Source organism: Plectropomus leopardus, chromosome 3, assembly GCF_026936395.1.
Source record: "Plectropomus leopardus strain MGB_pleo_1.0 chromosome 3, ASM2693639v1, whole genome shotgun sequence".
Lineage (NCBI taxonomy): Eukaryota > Metazoa > Chordata > Actinopteri > Perciformes > Serranidae > Plectropomus > Plectropomus leopardus.
The window spans coordinates 14,048,852-14,075,062 of NC_142178.1; the positions used below are offsets into that span (position 1 = coordinate 14,048,852).

Genomic DNA, 26,211 nt, shown 5'->3' on the forward strand with positions numbered 1-26,211 from the left:
AACAGTCAGCATGTGTCGTGAATTATATTGTAGTTTATAATTTTATAAAAGTATTTCAACAAACAGTGTTTACTGAGGATAGGACACTTAATTGCACAACTATACAACTCCACTGATTTGAATAATTCTCACTTCATTTCTCAACACAGATTATTAAATATCATACAAAGCCACTTTTCATTTTGGAATAAAAGCTTTAGCTTAATATAATTTACCTGTTCTGACCTGTTAAGAAAAATAATAGGTACATTTAGCACAAACAGTCTGAATATTTCTGACATTGAGAAATGGCTGCACCATGAAAACTGGACTGGACTTTGAGAGGTGTTATCGAAATGTAGAGCAGAAAATCAAGCAATGTGATAATATTTATATGCTGTCCATGGGTGGAATCTAAAGTACAGTGTAGGGAGGAAACAAAACCTAAAAAACTGTTAAAAGTGTCGAATAGAGTGGATGCTGGATCAAAACACTTTGAACATACAAAATAGACCAATACAATATAGTCTACAAAATGTTTCTAACTGATGACATGACACTGTAACAAAAAATCGTTATTACTAATATAGATAGTTATCATTTGCTCTTTCTCTCTTTTTACACTTGTCCCTCTTATTTTGACTTCTTGAACGACATTGTCATGAGACAAAAAACAAGCTGGCTACTGTATCTTTGCCTGTTTCGGGTCTGTTTTGAAGCCAACTAAACATCGCATAGAACAGAAGATGACACATTTTTAATGTCTGTGAACAAGGTTTTAAATTTTTATTGAATCTCAGGCAGAAACATACATGATAATCCTTTATTGCTCAATGGCATTCCACACCGCACTCAGTGGCTCATTCTCACATCCAAACCAACAATAAGAAGAACTGAATCAAGCATCACTTCCTGTCTGGTTTTGCTGTGGAGCGAAATCAGGAGCTAAATTCACTGTATGTGTGTGTGTTTGTATGCGTGTGTGTGTGTGTGTGTGTGTTTGTGTTGAGGAAGAGCGGTATCTTTCTTGCAAATCTCAACATGATGCAAAATCCAGACTTAGAGTCCATTTTCAAGTTTATACTGCTTATAATAAATACATATTTATTCTTTATTCGTACAACATCATTCAGTACTCTCTCCCTAGTAGTAGATCCTGATAGTAATAGTATATATACTGTAAGTTCTGGTTTTATGGCTGAAAGCTTAAGGTTTTGGCTGTTGTATGAACGGCTACACGGTCATTCCTCATCGAAACATGAGCCAACAAAAGAAAAACAACAAAACCCTGTAAATGAAATTTCCTGAATGCATACATATCATTTTTTCATTACTGATACTAATAACGGTTATATCGACATGGTCGTGAAAACACACTCAAACTTAGGATTTATTGCCTTAATATTTTTTGCATGACAAAGAAGAGAGGATAAAAGGGCGGGGCGGGTTGAGTTTGTACATATTCACACAACAAACGTGTTCAGACAAATGGCATGCAAGACATGAGAAGGAGACGCACTGAACGAGGGGAATAGAAACATTTTTTAAACACTACACTACATGAATGTTATCACACTGATGTGTCAGGGAGACAGACAATAGGTCTGACAGAGAGAATGTGTAACACTGTGTGCAAAAGTTTTACATAAGTTTCAGACATGGTCGAACACAAAACATTAGCTTTAGGAGCTCACAACAGTAGTCTTTAAATTTCCTTTTTAAAATATGGCTTATCAAGTTATCACATCTTTTTTTTTTATTTTAGAGACAGACACACAGTAAGTATAATAATTTCATATAGTATTTTATGATTGTTTGCCCACCTTGAGGCTTGTAATATTCATTTATGTACAAATTGAGTGAACAGCGTGGTGGACACGGATATTATTTTTCAGTGCTGCAAGAGAGCTCTGCAGAGGAGAGAAAAAGGAGTTTAAAATGTCTCAGACTAGAAGGATAAACCGTCTAACATTGTGTTTTTTTAGCCCCTCTGCTCACTGTTAGCGTCATTAATGTAACGCTAACTTCACGTCAGCTAACGTTCACCTGGCCGTCTAATGGCTGCAATTCACACTGCTGGTTCACATCTGGTTTCGTTTCCCCACCAGAAAACTTGGTCCGAACACCAAAACTGCCACGCGGGATTAAATTTCACATAAACGTCTGTCATGTGGGTGAAAAAACCTCCAGATGTAATCCAACCCTGTGAATGTAGCCTATGAATGAACCTAGAGAACGTTAGCCTTAGCTTGCAAGCTAGCCTACTTCTTCAGCATGTCTTGCAGCGGGCCTGGCAGGTATTTCATCACTGTGTCCATGATGCTCTCCTCTTCCTCCTCGTCGCCACAGCCAGCCGGCACGGCCTTCTTAGGTCGAGTCAAGCTGCCTTCTGCGGGCTCCTCTGCAGCAGCTGCCGCCTCGGCTTCAGCCTCTTCACGCTTTTTCAAACCATACTGTTGATTGAACACGGAAAAAGAAATATGCGTAAGTCTGAAGAGTCAAGTGTGCAAAACTGCTGCAGATTATTATCAAGAGGCAGCCTCCAGAGCTGAAAAATGAAGCCAGCGCCCAAATGTTGAAAACTGCAGTTCCTCTAATGGCCACTTGAGGCTGGCTCCAGAGGCCCGGTACAAAAAAACGGCCCTCAAAAGCCAACTACCCCGTTAATGACAACTGTATGAGGGTCTGTTTTTTATATATTAACTCACCTGTTTGAATGGTATTAATGCTTAAAGTTACGCCAAATTTAGGGTGTGGCAGTTTAGAGCGACAGGAGACGTGAGGCATCATCACAGTCTACCCACCCATAGATATTAGACACGCAGATACCTCACTGGCCGCTGCTTTGAGCTCACCACATGTATGTTTGCGAGCGCCATATTGGGGAGGTCAAGACCGGCTATCAAACAAATACATTGAGAGATGCAGATTTCACTACAAACTCGACCATGACTCGTTTGATTCTGAATCGATTTTAATGAAATTTGTTGTGTTATAAACATCAGAAAGTGAACATGATAGTGGTTACTTTTTTTAATTAAAGTTACTGAAGGCAATCTAATCAGCTCTATGACAAAACAGAAATTGTCTAAATAGCCAAAAAACTGGGACATGCAGGCTCCGACTTAAAAATAAGCAACATCCAGTGATGAGTTTAACAAAGGACATTTATTCAATTACAGTACTTAAGTGCAACTTACTGGCACTTTAGGTTGCACTGTAGTCTGTAGTCTCATTTGGCCACTTGTTAGCAACCACCTTTTTTAAGACAACCAAACACTTCAAATTCATTAAGTGGGGGATTTTCCGATATATTATGTGTGGGGAAAAAACAACTTGAAAATCTCTTAAGCTTATTTGAGGCATCTAACTGTCAAGACACACTGTCCTTTTCCTTGGCGGTTCTGCATGGCTGTCAGGCTGGGTGGATGGGGCCTGTGTGAGTCTGAAAGGGGGCAGGTGGAAGTATTTAGGAGAGATTCAGACCAGGTGTGAGGCCCCGGTTAAGAAGAGATGTTTTCTGAGTGCTGCAAGGAAGACGGATGGTGGAGTTTCCTACTTTTTTGTTTGTCTATTGCCTATTTTAACATCTACAAATTAACTGTTAAATGAGTGCTGAAGCAAAGCAATGCTGGATCGCAGAGAGCGAGCTGTCCGAGTGACCGCAACAGCTCCGGGTCCAAGACAGCAAGACAACAGGTAGGCCCACGTCCCTCACTCCCTCAGCTGAATGCTCACTCTTTGGCAATATATCTACAGGCAGCCAAGCCCTGGAAGATTGCGTGTTTACAGAGCGTTATAGTATCAAGTGACCAGTGTTGTGTTTGCTAAAAATACAAACTCATTTCCAGGTTTAAGGACAGCAGCTCTCTATGTATCAGGGGTTTCTGGAAAGTCTGTATTTTCCAGTTCTGCTGCTACTCATCCATCCAAACAGCTGCTAACCCTTCATCTTTGCCTACGTCTTCATTTTCTTCCTGTCGCTGTCTTGCAGCAAAGCTTTGTAAGATGTCAAACACAGAGTAGATGTCTTGGCTGTTGCTTTTCAGTGTTCACACACTATGACAGCACATGTCAAAACCTTGCAGAGTGTATTTGTTTGAAAGCCACACAACAAAAATCACACCAGCTTTCAAAACTGTTGCCACCAAAACAGATAAAAATGGCATTACATTTCTTATCAACTGGATGAAACAGATTTACACATGACACTCTTTGCTCTGTCATAGTCTGAGCAGGAGTAAAAAATACAGACTCCTGCTGTAATATGGACGTTTCTCGCAGTATCTGGCACAAAGCTGTGGATAAAGCTGTGGAGGAAGCTGACAGAAACCCGTCAGTAACGAGCACTTTGGGAGTTGTTCCTCGCTCCTTGTTCTCCTGCGGGAGAACTTAAGATGAGTAGAGGAGGTGAGGAGCCAGGGGAGGAGTGGCGCTTTTCTTCCGCTGATTCACAGTATTCCCCTCAGACCTGCCCCACCCACACACTGGCTGCCTTTCACACTGCCACTGCAGTGAGGTGGGCACACTGCAGCCCTCACCAGCACCGCAGCCCCACAGCCTATAACGTCTGTGGAGAGGGGGACTTAATGCAAATACTGTCTGAGTTTGGACCTAAATGTAGACATTAAAATACACATTCAATCATCACTGAATATTAAACATCCTGTCGCTGAGCCTTCGGCATTGAAACAATGTACTGAGCAAGGATTTGGATCGCAGTTTGCATTTCTTAAGTAATTCTCTTTGACCCTCCTGTTTCTGTCTAAAAATTCAAATTTATTCTTATTAATCATCATCGCTCCTCATTTCGCTCATCTGTTTCCCTCTTCTCTCAGTTCTGCACACCTCCTTCCTGATCCTCCACTGATCTATTTAAAAATTACATAAAAGCCAACAAAAATAGTCTGATGATAGTCGGTTTCAAACACCGGTGTGTTATTAAAAGGGTTTAGCTGTCACTCAGCCAAGATAAGAAGCCTTAAAAAGCTGCTTAAACATGAAAATACAGGACGGCATCCAAAATCATCAAACTTCTTACATGGATGTGATGATATTTTAGCGTGATTTGTGCTTCTGTTTTCCTTCTCTCCAGTGTAGTGTTCACGTTTTTTGTTAAATTGGTGGCTTTCTTTCCCGTCACTGGTTCCTTGTGTTGGATTATTGACAACTTATTTTACTCTGCACAGTCATCGTACCTTATCTCTGATGCCTTGCCTCATGCGTTCCCTCTCAGCCTCCATCTTGGCATATTTGGCCTTCCTCTCCTCCTCCTGCTGCCTCAGCGCCTCCTGTCTCTCCTCCTCTTTCTTGGCTGCATCGGGGTCCTCCTCCTTCTCCTCCCCACCCAGCATCTTGCCCACATCAGGAGGACCTCCTGATAGAGAGAGACAAATACAAATAAATTAGACACAATGGCAGCTCCAACAGGCCTCCCGGACTGAGATGTCTAACTATTAAATTAGTGTGTGAGATGTAGAAAAGAAGGCAAAAGACAAGTAGTTTAATGAAGATGATTTTTTAATTTTTTTTAATAAAAAAGCACACCCAGGAAAATAGCAGGAAAACTGCTGTAGCTCTATTTGTATCAACAAAAGCCAATAGTGTTTGATGTCAAGATTAAAGACTTTGCCCATTTTTCTTTCCAAAGTCACCGTAAGATTTGTTGTTTCCCACAACACTGTATTTTTGTCAGGGTGGAGAAGCCTTTTAATCTACCATTTAGACCATCAAGGGACAGAATAACTCATTTCCTTTCTGCATATTCCAAATTGCTATTTTGCACATGTTGGTTAAATCACTCAGTTGCCTCATTCAAATATACAATGAGATATTACTTACATGTCTACTTAGTAGAATATGTGTTTTGTATCTTGCAAAAACCCTCACAGCTTGATTATATTAAAGTATGTTTTAGTCTTTATTGGTAAAAATTAAAACATTGCTATCCTGGTAGTGGACAGATCTCCTGTGCTCATTTGCAAGTAAAAAAAAAACTACAGATTATGTGATTTTCACTGGCTCTTGCTCAAACTACAGAATAAAGAAAAGTACAAAAGCAGATCAAGAGAGACCACCCTCCCCTATCTCTTTCGTAAAATCTGACCAAACTTGATTGATCTCTACCAAACTGCAGAATTAAGCAGTGCTGATCAAAATAAACCAAGATCTGCATTATTAAAAATGTATTCTGTAACATATTGTGTTTTAGTGCACTATCTGGCTATAATACAAGAGTTTGAGAACAGGAAGTGAAAATGTTGAAAAATGGAGGCTAAAAAATCAAACTGAGAGAACTGTGAGATCAAACTGTAAAACAAAGCAGTACTGATCAAATATGAACCAAGATTTGTCACTACGTTTAATATTTCTTACCTCATCTGTTTTAAGAAACATTTTTTAGCTTACTGTTTAACTGTAAACAGGATTGTTTGTTACCAGCCGGCCGCCAAATAGTTATTCAGACAAGCAACTTGCATTACACCACTCATAGCAGGGCCATTTATTGGTTCAGTGCAGCACTGTGCATTCTGGTAGTTGTAGGTTTTCTACCTCTTGAGCAATAGCAAATGCCACAGCCCTTTTTCTGTTTTCTCTGCTCATGTAACATCCATTTCAAAGGCATTTCATTCTGTCCACTGTACAGACAAACTATGAAAGCACCATCTTTACAGCAATGACAATAAGCTGAGGGGCTGCTTACATGGTAACAGTTCTTGCATGAAACGTTAAACTTTTGTTGTAGTTCAGCCTTTCATTCACACAACAACAGGAAACCTTCCTGTTGCTTTGTAAACTGGCAATGCACGGATCCTGTGAGAACGTTGATGTCATGGTCACACTTTTCACGTGTGTGGTGTTCTTCTGTGGTGTGTCATTGTAAAGTTACACCACCAATTACTGCCCTGGCATGTATACTACAGCGTTTTTGGTTGTGTTGCAGATCAGTGTAGGTACACAAGGATCGTTTTCACAATGTTATATGAACATGGATTTTTTAAAAAACCTTTTCCATTTTTAGTAGGGTCGTTCTCGTGGTTGTGCTTTCTTGGTTCTGGGTTATAGTTTACTGTATTTTTCCCCTCCTGTGTTCCTGTGCTGCCTTTCCCTCATTTGCCAGTGCATACACCTGCTCTGCATCAGCCTCATTAGTCCTTCCTGCTCCTCAATCAGCTCCCTGCCTGTTCTTCTACCTCATCATCTTATTCCCATCACCTGAGCTTCTCAGCCCTTTTTCTCCACCTGCACTTCATCCCCTTATCAGTAGATTGTGTTTAAGTCCAGGTTTCAGTTCAGTCTTTGCTAGATCCTTGATTCGGTTGTGTGATTTTCTATTTACTGTTTTCATGTTTTGACCTAGAATAGAGTTATCTGTTTGATTTTGAGTTGTCTGCCTTCTCTGAATTTCATGATACCACCTTGTTGAAGGCTGATTTGAGACACTTGATACTAGGTTCATGCCTACTGTCCCTTTCTATGAAAAATATTGACTGTCATGAGGGTGCAGAACTGAGTACAGGGCGCAACTAAGAAAGTTTTGACAAGCAACCAAAATGTTGGAGGTTTTTTTTTGTTTGTTCTTTAAGAATGTATTTGTTTTCTGTCAATTGTGTTTCTACATGACCTAAATGCTGTTTTAATTCCTTAACACATAGATCGACATTAGTTTTCTTGTGCTGCGTTCAGAGGCCTTTCAAAAGCATTTAACCCTCTGAAACATGAGAAAATGGATTAGATTACTTTTGAAAACATGGGAACAACATAATGATCAACTAAGCAAGAAATGTCCAGCAAAATACTTGGCAAGAAATTAGTACAACGTGACCAATACAATGTCCAGAAAATTAGCGAGGGGTGGTTATTTGATATTATCCAAAAACAGGAATAATACCCAGAAAACTATATATTAGATACTATAACTATATATATATAACTATATATCATTTTTGTTTCTGATTTTAATATTTTTGCAACTTTTAACTAATTTCTTGCAAATGCTGTTTGACTTACTTTATTTAGATGATTTTCTTGTAACTTTTTAATTTCTTGCAAATTTTTGGCAGTTGCTTGTCTCTTCTCCCCGTTTTTTGACAGAGAGCAAGCCGATTTGCTTTGTATTCAAAGGGTTAAAGACTTCTCTGCATAAACTTCTGATGGAAAAATAACACCTTTGCATAATTAGCATATGTATTTTATGTAGATATTTACTTCCAATTTGCATTTGTACTTATTAGATATTCTACTTCTGTTTGCATTTTTTTTTTAATCTAACCTGTATTTTATATTTCCCAGCATTCCTTATTGCGCACTGTTTCTGCACCTTCTGATCATTTATTTATATTCAAGTTGCATTGTATATTATCTACCCTTAGCATAGTATCCATAATTCCTGCACTGCTCCTTCACTTAAATTTAACCATTTACAGTGAAAAACCACCTAAATCTGCACTACCCTCATAGGCATATCTACAGCTCTCTGTATTAGCTCTGGGACTAAACTATAGTTTGACTGCTGTGTCTTTTTGTTATATTCTTATGTTAAATTCTCTATCCCCTTGTGTATTTTTTTGTAAGTGTTATGTAATAAGCTACTCATGCGTAAATTTCCCTCAGGATTAATAACATATATCCATCTTATTTCAGTTTTTAATTTGTCCCCATGTGTAACTTGTGCTATTGTAGTAGAATATAAACTCATTCTTTCATCGTGAAACCCCAAAATGTCTGTAAACAACAGTGAGGATGTGACCTTGGTGTCCTCAGTGGCAGCTGCAGCCCTGATGGTTTTCTAACTGGAGGTCAGGGGATGTGGGAGAAAACGGCAGGAAAATGACTTTCGCCTCTTACACAACAAGGCATCAGCCCCGGAATATGTCTTACGCAAGCCTTCTTACTGTCGCTATAGGAGTCGTACATCCCATGAAATAATGCTTTGTGATACCGGAGCGGAAAAATGCTGAGCTTTGCAAACAAGAATAAGCTGTCAAAAAGCATCAACGGAAAAGAAAGAGATGAGGAGAAAAGCCAAAGGTCTGACGGATTTGGGCAAACACAGGAGCACATAAGTATTGTGGAGGAGGAGGGGAAAAAGGAGAGGAAGAGACAAGGGTAGGAGAGATAAGGAGACAGTGTATTGCTGAATTTTGTGACAAAACAAGACATATTTAGGAAAAACAAGGAGCGCATGAGGAGAGGAAGAGAATCCATCAGAAACTATTGAGTCAAATTAGATGAGCTGTTCCAGTTAGTGGGATTACCCAGCAATTTCTGTGGGAGCAAACAGAGAGGGGGAGTGTGACAGTTAACAAGATGGAGGGAGGGGAAAAAAGAGGGATGAAGAAAGAGAAAAATGAACTGGAGAGTTAAATTGGGACAACAAGGAGGAGGAGGGGGAAAGGTTGAGAGGCAGACAGGGGGCATCTGAGGAGAGAAAGAAAGAGACTACTCCTTCAGTCTGCAGCTGCCCCCGGTATCATTTGTATTTTTGACTCATCAGCACAAAAAGAACGAACTGCAGCAAAATGCAGAGAGAAAAAAAGACAGGAGGGACAGAGGAGAGGATGAAGTGGGAAGGGATGAGTGCAAGAGCAGTGAAGGAGAAAAAGAAAGGGTAGAAGAAGAAATAAAAACATCAAGAAAACTGCAGGCTATAAAAAAGCAAATGAGGTTAACAAATTATTTCGCTGACCCGGAAATTTGGTTCAAAATTAAGCTGCATTTATGCAAATATGGTTTAGAATGAAGAGATTTAATTGGCTGTGCACGTCCAATGACAGGACACTCACAGTATTTTTGAATTATGCAAAGATAGGGGGCACTATTGTGACACATTTCAGCTGGACTACAACATACACGGCAAAAATCATAATCACAATTATTTTGTTAAATATTGAGATCACGATTATTTATCACGATTATTCATTGACTTTGGAAACATCATGCATTTACTGAACTTTTTTTTTTTTTTTTTAATTTGAAGGCCTTAACAGTGAACCTTCTGGAACTTTATATATGATTCGACTGAAAAAAAAAACATTAATTTTTTTTTTAAATTAGATATATAAACAAAATGTATAATATATAAATATAAATAAGGCACAAGAGGAGTGGGACAGACCCTACACTGTTGGCAGGAGAGCCATCAACTGCAACTACTCTGAATAATAAAATAAAAAATAATAAAATGGTAATGAATTACAATGTAATGTATCTGAAAAAATCATTAAATTTGTCGCCTGTCGCTTTATCTCGATTATATTGTTTTCATAACAGTTGAAGCCAAAATTGCCATTGAAAACTAATTGTATTAATCTCCCAGCCCGAGTAAAGGCAAATAACTGACAGCAAGAACATTCTGGTAAGTTCAGAAAATGACATCACTTTACTGTAATGCAGCCTTTAAAACCAGGAAAAGACAACACTTCCTGATCATAAGCGTCTTCTCGGTTTTAAAGGCTGTTTTACAAAGTGATGTCATTGACTGAACTTACCAGACTTCTCTATTATTAGCATATACCCACTTATAGTCAGTAGTAATATCATTATTAGTCCACAGTACTGATGGTAATTTATCAAAAATCTCATTGTGTAAATATTTTGTGAAAGTACCAATAGCCGATATACACTGCCAGTGAACTGGGAAAGTGTAATAGTCAAAATGGCTGAGGAGACAAAGACGAAGACCACCAGCAAAGACTTGATGTATTAACACTTAGTACAGACAGACCTCGTTGTTTGATGGACACGGGCTTTCTGGAAGTTCTGGAAGAACACACAACAGCAAATACGGCTCAGCACCAAAGATGGAAACTGGATAAAAAATAAGTAAATAAAAAAACCAATAGATCAGTCTCATTAATGAGCCACTTGCTTTTAAGTGAGACAGATGAGGCAGAAATTCAGGGAAAACAAGATATCCAAAGTAAACTTAAGGTATTGCTGTATCAGCATTTGATGATCAGCAAAGAGAAGCTGACACTGCAATATTTGCTGGACTATGATACGCTATCTTCATCACTATCTTTGCTCTCCTACACATGTGCGTGAGAGAAAGACAGTGAGGAAGAGAGGGATAAGCTAAAGAGCATATATAGTGTCCCTATATGCACATGTGTGGATATGAATAATTGCTTAGTTCCATTTTAGGCTCTCATGCATTAGCTATGTGTGGTTGAGCAATTGCTGTCCGTGTGTGAATGTGTAGATATGTGCACGTCCATGTAAAAGCATGCCTGGATTTATGTATGCACAATGTGTGGTGTGACTTTGCATTACTAATAAATATTACAATGCAACCACTATGTGAGATAGTGTCTCGTATTCCAATTAAAGTCTTACTCTGACTTTAATCACCAACATACACACTTACGTTTTATCTTAATTGCATTGCTAGGAAACAACTTGCATCCAGTTTCTTTCCTGTCAGCTGCTGATATAAGCAAACACTGCAACAGGGATTTAAATTGGACCAATTAAGAAAGTGTGCTTGCTGCTGATAAACTGTATCCATTGCATGGGTGTGTTTTGAGACAATGGGCCCCTGGGCTCAGAAATACAGACGGCCCCAGCTGTTTTGCATCTCTTCATAGTTGTTTTGTTTATCTTTGAGGTCATTTTGACTCTCTATGTAGTTTTGTAGTTGTCTCCTCAAGTTTTGCAGATGAAAGTCAGAGGGGCCTCTGACACTTTGGGCTCCTTGGCCTGCTCCCCGCACATACTAAGCTTGCACATACTGTGAAAATTTAATATTAACGTAATTTTTCCATGCGTCAATATCCTCAGTAATGTCAGAATATATCTCTGAAAATCCCTGATGTATTTCAGATCTCTAAAAGCCAGCATCAGAGCTTATCTGACAAACTGCAAAGCGGATTCAGGATCAGTTTATGATCCGAGTACCTGAATATCTTCAATAGAGTCTTAGTAAACACTGCTATTGAATCCCATAAGTGGAGCAATGACTCACAACCGTTGTGAAAAGATTCCCTTCCCATGCACAGCCCAGAAAAAGCCCTCATCTAACTACACACCACCAAACCAAAACAAACTCGGTCTGGTTTCACAAAATCTTATTAGCACATTTGGATCGTCTTTGTTCAAATGTTAAAAAAAGGAGGATCCTGAGAGACAAAGCCCTGAGTTATATTGAGCTATGATCCCAGCTCATGCTTTGTGAGCCATTACAGAGATACAGCAATGTCCTTTCTAACCAGAATAATTCTATTAAGCTCTCAGGCATCACATAAGCTGTGTCGAGCTATGTTTTTTGATTAAAGTGTCTCTACACTTTACCCCTGCATACTCTATAAGGTTATGGTAGTTGTCAGAATGACATTCAGTGTATAAGCTAATAAGAGCCTGTAATTGGAAAGATGACAAGTTGGCCTTTAGCCTTCTTTCATAATTTTTGTATAATCTGAATTATATGAGATGAGTCAACATAAGCAAGAACAAAAAGGCACTTAGTCAAGAATTTTTACCATCATGGCTATCAAAAGTAAGTAAATGTGTTTATGTGTATGGAATTCAACTTGAATGCAAAATTAATAATGTTGTTTACAAGAGATTTTTCAACACTGGATAACAGAGGTTGGACCAAGTCATTAGCATTACAGCGTTATTAAATAGTACCACAACTGAATGAATTTTGTATATTTATGTCCCGTCTTGTATTTATCTCATCTGACACTGGAAAAATGTCTTTAACTTTCTCTTCCCAAATTGGCTTGAGGGGAAGGTATTAAGTATTTTCAAGTCGAATGGCTTAAGTCCAAGTGAAGTCACAAGTCATTGGTGGCAAAGTCCAAGATGAGTTGCAAGTCTTTTTTGATTTTGTCAGGTCAGGTCTAAAGTCATCCAACTTATGACTTGAGTCTGACTCTAAATTTAAGTCATGTATCTTGAGACCACACCTCTGTTGGATAATAGGACATGATAACCCCTTTCAAACATACAGATCAACTTAGGTGGGATCCTTGGGTTGACATTTTTTGGTTTCATGGCAAAAATAAACTTGAAAAGACATTTTTCAGCTTTCCCAGCAGAGTTCAAGTTATACCATGATTCTGTCTCGATTCTTGGACATTGCTTCACCGCTTAGATAAAAGGTGTCATCTCTCTAATCCTTTCCTTCTCAAAGTTCTTTGCTAAATCTTTGCTAAATCCAAAGTATCGAGGGAGAGACGGAAAGAAGACTAACCTTAGCTAACTCTCCCAGAGCTTGAACTTTTCAACAGCATCAGATAAACAGTACTTATCCACTCTTTTCCCACTCCAGGTTCTCAAGGCAAATCCCTTCTCTGAGTCCAAACTGTGGTGGGAAAGCGGATGAGTGTAAAAGATCTAGGTTTGGCCTCCAGGACAGAAACCCATTGTCGCAACAGAGCTTATTAAACAGCAGAAAAAAAAATGTGAGGAATTGGTGGAAAAGGAGGAGAAAGTGTGCTCAGTGTTGTTCCGCTGTATAATTGGTGGCAGTTATGCTTTGAGTCAGCTTAGATTTCCCTCAGGTGGAGCAGCTTGGCACAATGTGTTAAGCAGGACAGAGTGAGACAGCTTTATATGGCACTGGGACTTCAGTGCACAAATGCAAACACAACCTCTTGACCCACAGTTTAAGAAATATTGGTTTCTGTTTTTAAGTTAAAGTAAGGGTGTGTACATGTATTTAATTTTCCCTGCCACCTGCAATCATAAATGTCTCTCTAGAAAAGTCTGTTTTCAATAGAAGTAATATTAAAGGCATGTTTGACTGTTATTAGATGATATATTGTTTTCTAAAATATATAACGGTGATTATTTTGAAAATTAACTGACTTAAAAAGATACTAATACAACTAATTTAAAGATGCGTGATACTAAACCATATGAATAAGTTGCTGTGATTTCTTCAGATTTGATTTGCAACAATAAGGGTTAAAGGGTAAGGGTTTCCAACTGGTCCAATCACAGGTTCCAGATTTCTCCTTAGTCATTAGGTAAAGGTCCGCATATTATAAATTACCACATATGTATAACAAAATTGGCTTAGAACAAAAACAAACATATTTCAAGAATAAATAGGCAAATCAATTGCAGTCCATTTCAAAATAAAAGCTCTGTGCCAGAAATAAACTGTACTTAAAAATAAAGTATGTTTTTTTTACAAACTTGACATGTTCACAAGTAAAGAAGACACAAGACAGGTGACCCACTTTTGGGCCATGACCCACCAGTTGGGAACCACTGTTCCATAGTATGTTATATTTATGCATTGATACGTTAAGTAAACCTAATTAAACTTCATAAGGCATTTAAATGGATTTGAATTAAACCCTCCTACAGTTCTTGTTGAGAGTGGAAAAATAGCATTATCATCTGCATACAACAAATGATGATGGATGTGGACATACTGTCCAACACACATGCGTAGACATACACCCTTTGTGCTGAAGGAGGAGCTCAAGGTCAGTCTGATGAACTGAATTTAATTTGTTTAAGTAACGCACAGAAAGAAGATGGGGAAGTGTGTCTGTGTCAGCGATAGAGACCTGACTCCCTCAGCCAATCATATTAGAGTGCTGCCAAATGTGATTATCTGCATTTTGAGGAGACGAGGCGAGGGAAGAACATCTCAAGGTGTCTTCTGTTTTCATTTTACCTCGAATCACACAGCCTTGTCTCACTTAACTGCTGAGAATGTCACCTGTTAGTGGGAACTGATGTACTCCCCGGCACATTGTTAAGGCTACATGTCGACATATGATCACATTCATGTGAATTTAGGTTAATAAACTGATAAATGATGATTAAAAAAGGGAAACGGTTTTGACAGCACAAGTATGTAAAAACAAAAATACAGATATTATATTCTAAACATCATTTTATCAGCAAAAACAGTAGAAGCATCTCTATTGTCTGTACAATGTATAGAATATATAAAATTTCGTTTTCTTCTTTTAATCCTTTTAAACCTGGGGAAATTAGCTTGATTTTTTTTTCCAAAAACATGGAGAGAAGGCAATGAGCAAAAAATTAGCGAAAAATAGTTTTTAAAAAATACAAGAAAATTACCTGAAACTGGTTTTAAAAAAAGACAGAAAAGAAAAAAAAAGAAAATATAAAACAAAAAATGAATAAAAGAGAAATTATCTGAAAAGTGCTTAAAAATATAAGAGCTAAATATAATATATAAGTTTCATTGACTATACATTAGTCAATACATACTATACATTTTAAATATTTGTGAAAGGCATCTGGAAGCAGCATAAGAATAGGGATGCCACTCTTGGTTTCAAAGGGCTAAAAAGGCCACATAATTTCAAACAGCTGGGCACTGTAGTTTTTACAAAATGTTTCTATAAGCAGGAGTAAATTGTATTATTTGGGAACTATTTTCAGTGGTGGATTAATACACATATGATGCACTACTGAGTACTGCGGCAGGACTGTGGGGGATTGGCCCCAGAAAAATACAGCATCCTGTCCTGCTTTTGTGTCAGGTCATGTTTTTGTTTATTCTTCATTTTTGGCAATTTCCTGTTTTACTTTATTTTGTTAACCTCTGTCTCGTATCATTTCATGTCCCCATATCCTGTCAGGTTTCCCTCCTGTGTGATTACCTGCCCTGCCTTAATGTGTTTCACCTGTGTCTGATTGACACACCTGTGTCTCGTTATTGTTCCCTCCCCTTGTGTATATAAGCAGGCTGCTCCGTTTCTTTTCTGCCAGTTTGACTTTGTCTCTAGTTGCAAGTGTTCCTGCATTATTTTCCTCATGTTAGCTTTCTCGTGCCTGTTATAAGACAGTTTTTTTGGCTCAGCCTTTACCTTGCCCTTTCTGGATTTGTTTGCCTCACTGACTGATCACTTGTGTACCGCTCCTGTTTTGGTGATAAATTGATTTTCATGTGCCTGATCATGCATTTGGGTCTACTCCCTGTGAGCCTGATACAGTTATGATTGCAATGAAGACATGTTGCCTAGGGCGATAGTGTGGTTCACCGATATGTTTTAATTATATAATATTTTTTGGATAACACTGGAGGTCTGTTGCATAAAGGATATATCAGTTGGAAGATATAAGATTTTGTATAAACAGTCTTTTTATGGAATTTGGCAGCAGTAAGTAAATAATAGTAATAAAAGTTCATTTATATAGCACATATCAACACCAATGTTACAAAGTGCTTTGAACATAAAACACACACACACACACACACACACACACACACACACACACACACAGGAAAATAAAATAAAAAATACAACACGAGAAAAATCTAAAAGACAAAGACTTAGGTGCAATGTCAGGAGTTAGGTACACTGAAAGTCCTTGAGCACAAAGCACACTAAAAATACACTGTAGTTTTTACAAAATGTTTCTATAAGCAGGAGTAAATCATATTATTTGGGACGTATTTTCAGTGGTGGATTAATACACATATGATGCATTAAGAATGAAAATGGACCTAAAAAATCTAACAGAAAATTACAGGAATACCTTTCATTAAAAATATGTCTTCAACAGTGATTTAAAAGAAGTTAGAGCCGCAGCAAGCCAGAGTTCCTGAGGCAGGTCATTCTTGAACCGAGGGGCCCTGACAGGCCGCCTGTAGTGTTTAGGTGTAAGGCGGGAACAGTCAGCAGGCTCCTGCCTGAGGATCTTGGGTTAAGCACTGGTATATGAGGACAGCAGTTCTGATATAGGGCAAGGCCATGAAGGGCTTTAAAAGTAATGAGTGCAATCTTAAAATCAATTCTAAAACAAATGGGCAGCCAGTGTCAGTTCATTAAAATTGCGAGCAATGTGTTCCCATTTATTGATTTTTGTTAGAAGTCTCACTGTTAAAAAATATATAGAATAACATTAGGCTTGTTGTTTAATACTGTGTGAAAAAAAAAGAAAAGACCCACTATACACACAAAAACTACAGTTCAGTGATTCAGCTGCCTTCTACTATCATAGCGTTAGCATGGTTGCAGATTTTCCATGGTGAGCAGTTATTGAAAATAATGCAAAACACTGAGCATGGTGGGGTCAACTCTTCTGCTTTTTCTCTGCAGCTGTGACAAGCTTTTCAAAAACGCTTTTTACAAGCACATCATTTCTACATCGTTCACAAAACTAAAAAAAACAAAAAACATTTGCAATTGCCAAAAAGCTGTAGTCAGAACAAGGTCACTCCCAGTCATAAGCTATTTTAAGTATCCACAGCACATTACTAACAAGCCAAGCATCTTATCCACAGAGCACATACCACTTCAGGTGTCAGATCAGAGAGAATGAGTAAATGATCCTATTCACATCTGCATCTTCATTTAGCTATTAAAATAAAAAATGTCTCCCTTCTTCATTAAGACTTTACTTATATGGTCCAAAACACAAAACACTAATTTGCCTGAAAGGACTATTATAGTCTGGACAACACCCTCTATCCTTACACCCACCTGGATTAACAGCCTGTTCTCATTACCAGGTTGTCAAATACTGCCATTTGGTCAGTGATTTTGGTGTAAGACACTGATGCCAATAGGCACTTTTGTGGTAGTATGATAAACTGCCAGGTGGCATCAGTTTATAATATGACCGGATGGCACCTTTCACGGCAGTATGATAAGCTGCCAGGTGGGGTCACTTTCAAAGGCCACTGGTAACAGCGTAATACAAGGAGCTGGAAAGTTCCTATAGGGCAGGCGGGAAGGCAGATGGATGGGTCAAACAAACCCCAGACTTTTACCCAGGAACCCTCTGTTTGTTTTCCGTATGAATGTTAAGTCAAACCATGTTTTTTTCTAAACCTAACCATGTTGCTTGTGTTAAGAACATTGTGAGTTTATTTTGAAAAAGACTATATGCATGTAGCGTGCAGAGGCTATACATTTCCTGTGAAAACTGAAGTATATTTCCAAAGGACACAACGCATTTAACAAGAATAAATTGACACGACATCCTGGAACATCAACAGCTAATGCAGAAGGATACCACGTCATTTGTATACTGGAACGACCACTGACCAAGGAGTGATATTTGACAAATTGGGATTAGAATTTGTCGGGATTAGGAGCTCTAAAATAATACCAGCTACCTGGATTGTCTAATTCAATGTTCCAAATTTGTATAACTCTTGAACAGAAAACACAGCCATCATCTCACACCAATGAAATTTTTCATACTGAAAAATGCTCGAAATTTAAATTATGGCATTCTTTGAGCTACAGAGCCCAACAGACATCAGATTGGCACAGAGCGACAAAAATCTAAACTCCACTTGACACATATTTTTCCTGTTATTAAACTTACTAGTGTGTCACTATATGAATCTGCTATTGATTAATTGATGTAAAAATGTTAAAGTTAATATTTGCGCCACTCTCTTTAATCTTGTAGCAGATTTTAATTTGGCAAGCTACACATGTATCATTAAGACGATGCAAAAGTTAAATGTTTCTTAATGTTGTTTAATTAAACCACCTTTCACTTATTGGCTGTGTAGCACTGACTTTTCTGGTGATATTGTCGAGGTCTGACTGCTGCCTGAGGCCTTCAGAGTTTGATTGAGCTTCATACCATGGGACTAATGTCTACCTCACTTAACAGCTCCCTATTCTGTCAAAATAACTTCAGCTTTCTCAAGTTAGAAAGTGCTGAGTCAGCATGGAAGCTCTCAGGAGCAGAAGCAATCAATGCACAAGGAAAGCACAGTGAGAATTTAAGGTGAGGTGCAAAAGCTTTGTGGGGGTGTGATTTAGAACTCCCAAATAACAACAGCTCTGGACTGGTTAATAATAATAATAATAATCTTGACTGTAGTAATAAGAACAACTTAACAACTTTGACTGCGAACTTTTAAGAGCTTGTGGGCTACAGTGGTGACTCACAAAGTTGTATCAATATTATTAAATAGTTACGTAAGAAAGACATTAGTTGCATCAGCAGTAATAAGTCTAGATCCCTTTGTGTTTGTGGGCTGGATGAGATTCATTACAATAAAATATTAGCCTACTTACAACACCTGCTGTTCAAAAAGTCAAACTGTTAATGAAATTAGCTAGGTGCACCAAAATACTTTATGTTGACTTATTTGATCAGAATCACAGGGAGAAAATCTGGCAAAGAAATCGTTTTTAAGTCAAAAAGGGCACATTCAAGTCCCATTTAGAAAATACCTCAAATAAATATAAATAAATATTGCAAAAAATGTTAAGCTTAGGGTTGCACGAGAAAATCGTCACAAATATATATATATATATATATATATATATATATATGTATATAACTCCATACAAAGTGAACAAGTGTCCAAAACATCAATTCTAAGTTATTTATTTTGCACACTACAGAAGAGAACTGATGATCACTAAAATTAGGTAGGGGAAAAGGTGGATTTATCAATATCGGTTATCTGCCAAATGAGTTGTTGTGTATTGGGATATCGGATATCAGCAAAAATGTCCAATATCATGCAGCCACAACAGCGTACCTTAGCATCACATTTGGGATCCAATTAGTTGTTATAACATTCTCTGTATGGATATATTTTTGTTGTATGGAGTGTACACAGGCTTTTTTTTTTTTTGATGAAAATGGAGCATGGCAAAATAAATCATTTGCACCGCACCTTTTGTGCACAGTTGTTATGCTGAAGATGTGCTTGCTGATTTTCCATATTCCCAGTCCGCATATGGGGAGTACTAAGAGTTGATATTAAGAAGTTGATACATGTGCCAAGATGACGCATATATTCTTGCATGCATACTTGTCTCGTCTCCAAGTTTTTTGGCTCATGTACTGTAAGTTAAAGGCTTTCTCTGGATGAGCCGGTCAACTGAGGATACACAAGATATGTAATGCCTTCGCTGACTTAAAATACATTCACGTCCACTGACCTACAGTAAGAAAGAAAAACGTCTATGCAAGAAGATCATGTTATCCTGACTATTTGGTATGTGAATGTGTGACTTTACAAAAGTCAGTGGTTCAGGACTGTGGAGCTAACATGGCTACTGCAAAAAAGAACATCCAGCAAACATCTGAACCCTGTAGATGTGTGGCTCTCTGGATTTGTGTCCTGCTGAATCATTGCAGTTTTACATTGCTCTGTTTTCATCCAAGTATCTGTAACCAAAGAAGCCTTGGAGGATTAGTTAATGCACTGGCAGCATCCTCTCTTTCACGGTGACTTGTCCACACTCTCATCACCTAACATACTCAGCAAAACACTCAGTGACAGACAGTGAAGCAAATCCACAACCAAACTGAGGCAAAACAAGAGCAAGGTAACAGTAGGCCGTAACAGCGGATCTTTAGTTTCAGAGTGAAAATACGTGGCTTGATTTATTCAATTTCTAATCTCTTACGAAGGTTGTATAAATTAATTTAAGTTGTTTTAAGAGGTTAATTTTTAAAAACAGATTTGCAACAAGACAGCAGATACACATGCAGTTTGATTTATAGCAGATGTGTTGCATAATTAACCTCAATAATACAGCCATGTCTGTGACTCTAAACCACAGACTGTCTGTAATGATGGACGACATCACAGCCAAAACATCTCCATTGCCACCTGATGGCTGGCTGCAGTTTAAGTCATAAACCCCGCCCCCTTCATGTGAGCATGGGCAAACATCACAGTACTCGTCCAATAAAATTTCCATCATCACCCTGATATATGTTCAACAGTTTGTTTCTCTGATCAATTTGCTAAAAAAAAAAGAAGTTGTGACACATTGATTGATAGCTGTGTTTTTTTAATCTGTGTGCTTGCAAATTGTGCTGCTCTCAAATGGGTTGGACGTGTGTATGGGAGGGAATTCAATATTCTGGCTCCAAATGTCATCACCAGCGCAAGATGACAGCACCTATATCCCAAATATCCTGGCTTGATTTTTGTACTATCGGAGGAAGTGGAGACACATTACCCATCTTTGTGTACAGTCTATGGGCTAAACCCAGCTAGCACCTGACGTCAACATGACATCAGAAAGACATTGGACTTACGTCAGACAGACATCAAATTTTAGTTGGAATGGAAATCAGGTTGACGACATTTTCATTTAGAATTTCACGTTGTGTGAACATTAACATTGTTATGTTTTGCAGACGTTGAGTTTTGTCCTCGTACCTTATGACAAAATGTTATTCTACATCAAGATTACATTAGCATAAGACATTTGGAAGACAGTGGCTTTTGGCTAGTTAATAAGTTTTTCTGACAAAATATCAAGATCATCTGTCATTGGTATTTTACGTCAAATTGACGTTGGCATTAAATGTCCTGACATTGACTTTTGGGCACCCAATGTCACAACTTAAATTCAACCAAATATCTATGTCTAACGGCGTTGGTGGCCAGATGGCTGGGGGCAGCAGTTCTTTGAGCTACATGCTAATGCCAGTCTGCTAACATTCTCACAATGACAAAGCTAACACACTGATGTTTCGCAGGTATAGTAGTTTACCATGTTTACCATGTTAACCATCTACCTTTAATGCATGATCACTCATTTGCTGATTAGCCCTAAACACAACAATGTTGAGACTGATAGGATTGTTATTATTTTGTAGAAATGTTGCTGCCGGATGAAATATCAGGTGATCACCAAAGTAAGTGAGATCCATCCGCTGAAAACCACGAATGTCCATGAAAAGTTTCATGACAAATTCATCTGATAGTTTTTTGGGGAAATATCCATAGACCAAAGCAGTGGACCGATCAACCGACATTGCTATCCCAATGGCTACACTGCAAACATGCCTTATGAAAGTGATGTTATCTCTCCCACGGGAACCATATAATGTATCTTTATTTTTTTGCCTTTAGTGGATAGATGACTGGGCCAGGCAGAAAATGTGGAAAGGCAAAGTCAGAAAGTAACATATGTCCTAGCCAGAATCAGACTGAGAAGTTATGGTCTCATGGTATGCAGCTTAAACCACTGAACCACAGGCACATCCAATAATGCAGCCCAACTGAGACTAAAAGCAATTGATTTGTGCAAATATTTCACTAATATTGATATATTGACTACCTGGCGCCAACCGTCAGATTGATAGCTTAGCTGGATTAATTAGCTGGCTAATTGGTTTGTTTCATTATCTGATTTTTTATCCCCACAGGGAGTTTTAAAGGTCCAGTGCCCTGTCAGCAGTTTTGTAGATGTATCTGTGGAAAGAGGTCACTGTGTCCCTGTCAGTAAATATGGACCAGCACCAAAGACAGCTTGCACTGACAGCAGAATAATCACCCTGACAGGCATATTGATTAGCACACTCAAACACACACACACACACACACACACACACACACACTATCAAACTTTCCCTTTCTTTCTTCCTTTCTCATTCTCATCTTACAAAAATCTATACCCTACAGTAGGTTTGTGCAGCCTCCATAATTCATCTTGCCTGGAAGATGCAGATGCACTCAGTCCTATATAGTATCTATAGGACATCTCTCCGACATAGTCAGGGTACAGACGTATGCGCAGGCAAACACCCACACTGTCAAATCTATTCCCAAAGTCCGCAGGCGGAGTGCAGCCCAGCTTCTGCGGACTAAAAACCGGCGTCCAATGCAATGCAGTTGATTTAAGAATTCATAGCGCAGACACGAGGCACAGCAGTTATGCAGAACGAGGCAGTGCCGGCATCCTCTGCATCCCAATGAGGGGCAGGGGCTCGGCTTCAACTCCACATCCCAACTGTAACTGCCTGACACCTCAGTAACCTGGACGACAACAGCTCAGCACCCTTCACAACTGACCATCATGAGTGCGACTGCTGCATTACAACTAGTGTCTGCCTTTCCCCTTGAAGCTATAGCTGACAAGGAGGATGAATTACAGGGCCATAATGAGGACTAATTAGGGGGCAAATAATAGCTAAGATAATATTCTAAAGGATAATACCTGAAGGCTTTAGAGGACAAAAGTCTCAAGAAAAAAATGTTAGTCATAGTTCTTGGCAAAATAGACCTTCTCTGTTTCTCTTGCCTGAAAAGACACCAACAGTTGGCTTGAAAAGCAAAGTATGCCTAGTTGCAAAAGACAAGTGAAAACCTCATAACTCTCACATTATCAAAACAGTATAAGGATAAGTGGAAATTTACACCTTCTTTGTACTTACAACTCATTTTCAAATCCCACTTAGTAAATTCAAAAATGCACAAGGATCAATGTAAAAAATAAGGCTGCTGCTGTCCTGAGAAGGTTATATTTTGGGCATACAACGTTTTCACTTGGCAGGTACTAGCCTATTTCATCTGCAGCAGCCTCAATCACAGCGACTTGATAGGCTTTTAGGAAATCACTGCACACAAAGACACTTTTTCCATAAAAGCAGAGCATAAAAGGCAGGAACAGGTTTCCATAATCCCATTCATGTCAGGTTAGAACAGTCTGGAGTTGGCAAGGACTTGACCGAGTAGATGTTACGCCCTGCCCTGAGAGGTTTTTAAAAGATGGATGCAAGAAAGAAAGATGGAGCGAGAGAGAGAGAGAGAGAGAGAGAGAAGTACAGAGAGAGAGGGTGGGAATGCATTGCTGTCTGAAGTCAAGAGTTTGGTGCAGGATGGATTATCTCAGCCCAGCATCCCCACAACTATCACGGGCCAGTATGAGTACAGTGGTGCTGCTATTGCTGCTGAACAACCCTTTAAATCCACCACACTGCAGTGCCGTTAAATCAACCTCTAGCCTGGCAGACTACTCACCTCCCAGCGCAGCTTTCATTACAAAATTCATGATGAAGCAGTTCGGTGTTCTCTTCCTTCACTGGTCACGTTATTGGGGACAGACCTGCAGCCAAGGGGACAGAACAGACAAGCTGCGTGAACACCACTGTTGGGACGCACAGATTCACTCCAGTGGTTTTCATATACAAAGTGTTTGATGGGATGGGGGGGAGCAGCGATGATGATGAGGCTTGATGCGGACAAGGAACGACCTCCAGACAGAGATCCCTGTTTGGCAAAGGACAAAGGATCTCGTCCACTTTTAAAATAGGCACAATATCTTTATATACATTAGATCACTAGCTCCTTAAGTGTGAATTTACTTCTTAGACAGCTCAAAATTTGATCAATTCTAAAAAGGGTGACTAAAGTAGGTTAACATGGCTTTACCCTCCAGTGCAACACCATGTCCCCAGTTTCGTCGAGGCACCTGCGCCCTCGATTTACTACCAAAACTCCATCTTGTGTGGATTTATGCTGACACTGCCTGGCTGCCTGTGATGTATACTCATGGTAATAACTCCCAGAATAAAAAAAAAAAAAAAAGGGCGAACAAAGGCAGGGTCAAAGATGAGCAAATGGAGGCACGGTTTATGTCAGTGCACGGGCCTTAGAGAGCATCTCTGCAAGGGCATTATAAGACAGAGAAAAAAAGGACTTTTCTTTTAAAGATGCTATACAAAATTCTCACTTGTGAGTATATATTGAGCATTATAGTAATTCATTATGTCTATTCCATGTAATATAGCTATTACAGTGCTTGTTTTGGGGATTTAAAGTGACTCAGTAGTCAGTAATTTTACAAAAGAAATGCCATGTTTATATGTGCCTTCTGTGCTGATAGGACTTTGAGTCTGGCGCACTTCATTTTGAGTTTGCTACTTAACTGATTTTAAAAATCTCCATCTGTTAACACAAGAGTAATTACAAAAGAAGAGATTACATAGAATAACATATTTCTATGTAATTTCTAACGGCGCTGCAGAGCTCCATCCCGAGTTTATAGCGACCTTGTTACACTTTCTGCTAATATTTGTACAATCTTTTTTACGACATGACAACCCATCTTAGTTTCGCTGCATTTTACAGCATCACCCTGCCATTGCGGCACAGCGTATCAGAGAGGGGGGAAAAACATCGTCCTGAAAACTTGCTGCACTCATTACATCGCGGTTTCATCCTCGAGTCATTTTCATTCGCCCCAAAGTCAAATCTGCAGCAGCTGAGCGTCCTTTTCTTATTTCCTGGTTTCCTTCATCATCATCATCTTGCAGCAGCATCAGCATTAGTTTCCCCTCGCATGAACCCTTACAGTATTCACTCACTGCTCCTGGTGCGGTGCAGCATTTCGGCACAATTACAGCACCGTACTGTATGTACCTCCTGTTAAATTACTGCACCCATACGCTTACATACGCTACACGCACACACGCAAATATGCACAGCGTGGAGGTGTATGTATCTTTAACCAGAGCGCACGAGCTTATCGCCATCCGGTCCCGTACAGTAAAATCACAAAAAATCCCTTGTCTTTTCGGGCATTGTTTACCTTGTTTTGATCCTCCTCCAAGTCTTTAACCCTCCAAAAAAATAAGCCTCGTCGCAGTGTTGTAACCACCTTCCGTCTTGTGCTTCAGCGAGAGGGAAAGAAAACACAAGTTGTGCGTCTTAAAAGGTGGGGATTGCGCCTCGATGTGTGTCTTCCTGTGCGGCTCTCAGTTTGCAGACATGCCGGTTGTGTCAGAGTCAGGCTGCAGCGGCGGAGGAAGAGAGTCTATCCCTGCAGGACGAGATGAGAGCATGCAGAGGGAGAGAGGGGGAGGGAGGGAACCCAACACATGAATGTACTGGCACTCCGAGCACAGGGTGCATAATATTTTTCACAATTTTAGCATTAAAAAGTACTTCAAATGTGATCAAATGCTTGGAATCATAACAGAAGACAGTATGTGAGATTAACATCCAGTCAGCATTCTCATAAGATTTGTCTTCAAGTTCTCACAGGTCTTAATTTATTAGTTCTTGGTTCATTAAGCCATGCCTTTAAGGTGCAAGGTTGCTTTTACAGTCTCATTAAAGAGAAATGTATCTTAGTACTGGAATACTGTTGCATAGGGAACAGATGTATCAGAGAAAAGAACTCACTAGATAAATAAAAATGCACTTGAAAGCACTCCCCTATACATAAAAAACACTACGCACAAAATATGCACTGTTTATTACTGATGTTTTCAGCATAGAAAATTGTGGCAAAATGTCAGCCGGTTGCCCATTTACACATGCGGAAGAAACGACACAACATTGTGTTCACGTGGCAGACAAGCATAAGTCTCCTTTTAGCTCTGTTGTTGGTCTCCACCTACTCCCAAGGTAAATATCTGGCTCTTTAGCTGCTAAATGCTCCACGATGCTAAGCTGAGTCTGTCTGCTGCTTGGTGCAGAGCAAGTTATGTACAGTGGGTTGATCAGAGCTTTTTTTTTTTTTGCTGAGTTGCCTGCTGCTGCTGGACACAAGGTTGATG

The 26,211-nt window shown here is 39.1% G+C and overlaps 1 protein-coding gene across 1 annotated transcript; it reads right to left on the minus strand.

Annotated features, from left to right (window-relative positions):
- Positions 1 to 733: 733 nt before the first annotated feature.
- cplx2a (complexin 2a) lies at positions 734 to 25,483 on the minus strand. Its single transcript, XM_042485407.2, has 4 exons — positions 25,239 to 25,483; positions 23,669 to 23,753; positions 5,178 to 5,356; positions 734 to 2,432 (listed from the first exon to the last, which is right to left on the minus strand). The coding sequence occupies exons 2-4, from the start codon at positions 23,697 to 23,699 to the stop codon at positions 2,241 to 2,243; spliced, it is 402 nt and encodes a 133-aa protein (XP_042341341.1). The 5' UTR covers positions 23,700 to 23,753; positions 25,239 to 25,483; the 3' UTR covers positions 734 to 2,240.
- Positions 25,484 to 26,211: the final 728 nt, after the last annotated feature.